Source organism: Mandrillus leucophaeus, unplaced genomic scaffold, assembly GCF_000951045.1.
Source record: "Mandrillus leucophaeus isolate KB7577 unplaced genomic scaffold, Mleu.le_1.0 Scaffold655, whole genome shotgun sequence".
Lineage (NCBI taxonomy): Eukaryota > Metazoa > Chordata > Mammalia > Primates > Cercopithecidae > Mandrillus > Mandrillus leucophaeus.
In genome coordinates this window covers 160,431-164,882 of record NW_012107086.1, presented here as the reverse complement: position 1 = coordinate 164,882, position 4,452 = coordinate 160,431, and the positions used below count along the sequence as shown (strand labels likewise).

Below are 4,452 nucleotides of genomic sequence, written 5' to 3'. Positions count from 1 at the left end.
ATGTAAATGATGAGTTGTTGGGTGCTGACGAGTTGATGGGTGCAGCACACCAACATGGCACATGTATACATATGTAACAAACCTGCACATTATGCACATGTACCCTAGAACTTAAAGCATAATAATAAAAAAATAAAAAATTAAAAAATAAAAAAATAACAGGTGTTTTTTTTCATTTTTTAATTGATAAGTTTTCACTAGTTTTACTGAGGAGTTCACCAGTTATGCAGGAATTCAGTCTCTCCACTACTGTAGTTATTGTTACTAGTATAGTTGGGTGTTAGAGAGCCAGCTCTCCTCAGAAAGTTAGAATGACTAGAGACAGCCTTTCAGAAATTCCGAGGGAGTGCAGGAACAACTGCTTGTCGTAACAACTGCTAGAAGTAACACAGTTAGAGAACAAACTGAGGGGAGGGTACGTTTCTGGCTTAATTTCTTAGTAGGTATGAAGACTTGCAAAACAACGAACTTGGATAACAAAGAGACACTAGAATGATTGACTCTGAATTTGTAATTTGACTGTAGAGAGAGAAGAATTCGGGGAGCAAATGTGTGATTTCCATGCATTCCAGAACCACCACCACTATACAGGACCCTAAGAACCCAGAGCATGCGAAGACATTTACTTTTGACCTGGCGTATTGGTCTCATGATGGATTTCAAAAGGATAAAGATGGTGTCCTTATTTCAGCTGATCCTAGTAGTAAATTTGCAGGCCAGGTAAGTTGCTTTAAAACACAGCTTCACTGTCAGTTTTTTGTTGTTTTATTTTTGATGATGTGTTCACAGTGTGAAAGTACAATAATTTTATGCAAGCATAAATATATGCTTCCACATGAGAATTTGACTTTAAATTTACTCCTTTTCTATGCTGACCATGAGGTCCAAAACTACAGCTATTGCCTAAGTAATTTTTAGATACTCAAATCAGTTCATTTGCCAACGTACTGACATACCTTGAAAAAAGCATGATATGACAAGCAAAATAAGCAAACTGTATGAGGCACTGAGCATCTGAGAACTTCTGTTTTAATGAGCATTTATCATGTGCTGTGCACTGTTCTGCCTTAAAGTTGCTCACAATTTGGTTTGGGGAGAAAGGCAAGAAAAGTGCACTCAGATGTTACAGGTTCCGTGATCAGATGTATGGGATACAGCAGGGTACGAAGGTGAGGTGGTCGTTCAATCTAGACAGGATATTTGCTGAATGGTTTAATAAAGGCTGTGATGTTTAGGCTGAGTTTGGACAGACAAGGAGAAACAGTTACGGGGAGGAAATGAACACAGCCTCAGTGACCTGTGGGACAACTTTAAACTCCACACGTCACTGGAGTCACAGAAGAAATGGGAGGGGGTGTGTGCAAGAAACACTTGAGGAATTTATGGCTGAAATTTTCCCAAATTTGATGGAAACTACAAACCCACAGGTCTAAGAAGAGCAATGAGTCCTAAGTAGAATAAACACAAGGGAAATCACAGTGAGCCCCATTTTAATTAAATTGCTATAATCCAGTGATAACAGCTTAAAAACAAGTGAGAAAAGGTGGAGGAACAAGAAGAATGGCAGCAGATACATTGTCAGAACTTTGTGAGCCAGAACACAAGGGAGAGACTTAAGAGCTGAAAGCAGTTCCCAGGCTTGGGCAGGAGCAGTGGTTCATGCCTGTAATCCCAGCACTTTGAGAGGCCGAGACAGGTAGATCATTTGAAGTCAGGAGTTCAAGACCAGCCTGGCCAACATGGTGAAGCCCCATCTCTCCAAAAAATACAAAACAAAACGAGTTGGGCGTGGTGGCACATGCCTGTCATCACAGCTACTAGGGAGGCTGAGGCAGGAGAGTTGCTTGAATCCAGGAGATGGAGGTTGCGGTGAGCCAAGATCGCACCACTGCACTCTAGCCTGGGTGACAGAATGAGACTCCACCTCAAAAAAAAGAAAATAAATTCTCAACCTAGAACACTGTGCCCAAGAAATTTTTTTTCTAATTTTGAATCTTTCAGAAAGATCATTGATTGTCAAAGCAAGAATAATAAATTTTGTTAGGATTCAAAACAAATACAGAAATAAAATATGACAACACTAGAAAAAGGAGACAGGTACCAGAAGTATATTAAGATTTTGCATTATATAGGAAGTAATATAATATTTGAAAATAAAATATTTTAAAGAAATCTATTGTAACCCTAGAACCCAGGGTTTGTTACAAACACAGGGTGATGTTTTATTAACATCAGTTAATAAAAACATTAAAAATCCATTACTAGTAAACATATATAATATAAAAATATTTTTATGAAAAGTAATTTTCTTTTTTTTATTATTTATTTATTTTGAGATGGACTCTCCCTCTGTCACCCAGGCTAGAGTGCAGTGGCACAATCTTGGCTCACTGCAACCTCTACCTCCCAGGTTCAAGTGATTCTCCTGCTTCAGCCTCCCAAGTAGCTAGAATTACAGGCATGTGCCACCACACTCGGCTAAGTTTTGTATTTTTAGTAGAGACGGGATTTCACCATGTTGGCCAGGCTGGTCTCGAGCTCCTGACCTCAAGTTATCTGCCCACCTCAGCCCCCAAAAAGGCAGGTCCTCTCAGCTTGTCTCCCCTGGTGTTCAACCATCTCAGGACCCAGGGCAAAAGTAGTCAGCTCCCCTAACCCTTTTGGTGGAAGAATTTTTATCCCTTTCTCAAATATTACGTGAACGTTGGTTATTGTCTGTTGTCCTCAGGTAAATCACACTACGTTGGTGTGTGCATTTTCCCCAGACACATGAAATAAATTATACAAATGTATATATTGTAATAAATGGAATATCTAATGCTTAGTGCTTTACCATTGCTATTAGCGAGTAGGAAGAAATACACGCTTTGAAACAGCCTCAAGTAAGAGAACTATTGCAGTCGATGGCCGCAGCCCAGATGGTAAAAGGAGCCAGACCACATCCCCTCTCTTTCAGCAACTGTGGGCACAAACGTTTCTATTTTAACTTAAAAAAGGGGGATGCACGTGTGTGTGTTTCAGAACCACTGGAAAGAGTAGAAAAAGAGGAGACGTCACCAGAGAGGACTAAAATGTGTGTGGCTATATTGTGATGTTATTGTTTGAGTTAACGAATAAAGTAGTCGAAAATGCTTTGACTGGTTTCTGTGCCTTGACATTTTTATCTAATTGCTTAATTTTAAAGACCTGGCCCATGTTTTGGCAAGGCTGTGAAGTCCGCAATTTCATGGCGCATGGGGATTAGCTAGTTCAGGATGTACCCGATGTGATCCATGAGGGTAAATGATCAGTGTTTTCCAAGTCGACAAATCCCTTTGTTTTCAGTTTCACTCCACCTGTTCTAAGCTGCATCTGAGCTGTATTTCAAGCAGGTCGTATGGTATGAATTGAGGTGGGATTTTTGAAAGCCAGGATATTTATTCGGATTTAAGAGGACTGAGAAAGCAGGGAAGAGGAGCCCTGCATGCCACTGACTGTGCTGGCCATGCCACCTGTCGTCTTTCCAGAGAGACGTCTTCCGCGACCTTGGCAGGGGAATCCTGGACAGCGCTTGGCAAGGTTATAATGCAACCCTCCTAGCCTACGGCCAAACTGGCTCCAGGAAAAGCTATTCCATGATTGGGTTTGGTGCAAACAAGGGTATTATTCCAACTGTGTGTGAGGAGCTCTTTCAAGCAATTGAGAACCAGGGGAGACATCAAGAACGCCAGGTACGTATTCTCGAATCCCTTCTCTAAGGGACTGTGTTTTTTCATTCCGAACCCCTCCCCCAAATGGAAGTTCTCAGCGTCTCTATTTTAGGATAATGTTTGTTTTTCATACCAAAATGTTTATATGATTACAAAATCATGTTGCAGCTAAATAAGATGGTGGATTTTTCTGGTTATATGGAGGCAAATCCAAGGAAAGTCACTCTGGTGTAATATGCTAGAGTCAGACATCTTAATTGCTAACACTAACAAGGGATTATTATCGGATATTATTATTTGGTTTATAAAACAAAACCTTAGCCAACTCACATCTGTGGCTGCCTTTGCCACCCTCTTCTGCCAACATTGTGGCTCTATGCTCGTCTTCATCAACGTGTTTTTAGTGCTGAAGAATATTACTTTGTTTTTAAATTGTTTTTTACACAGAGCATAGCCTTTTACTTGCCCTAGCACATGAGACCCAAGACCAAATTTTAGATTCACTGAACGTTGGTGATATTTTCAAGATGGAGTGTACCATTAACATAATTAGCTTTAAAACATGACAGGAGAATGTCAACAAATGCCTGTAAGCATAGTTCATGGTTCTGCATTCCTAAAATGGTAGCACCGTTTAAGCTGGTGTTATGAAAACGCAATACTGCATATTTTTTATCTTATTTTTCTGATGTTAATGGTAACATGTTCAAGTTAGAGAATTTTATATTTACAATATCACCTAACTACCGCTAACATTTCAGTA

General features: G+C 39.9%; 1 protein-coding gene across 1 annotated transcript in view; it reads left to right on the top strand.

Annotated features, from left to right (window-relative positions):
- The window catches only part of KIF28P, a 79,569-nt gene that overhangs the window by 10,483 nt on the left and 64,634 nt on the right, over window positions 1-4,452 (top strand). Inside the window, 2 exon segments of the mRNA XM_012001235.1 lie at window positions 526-720; window positions 3,507-3,710. Coding sequence (XP_011856625.1) covers window positions 526-720; window positions 3,507-3,710 — 399 coding nt within the window.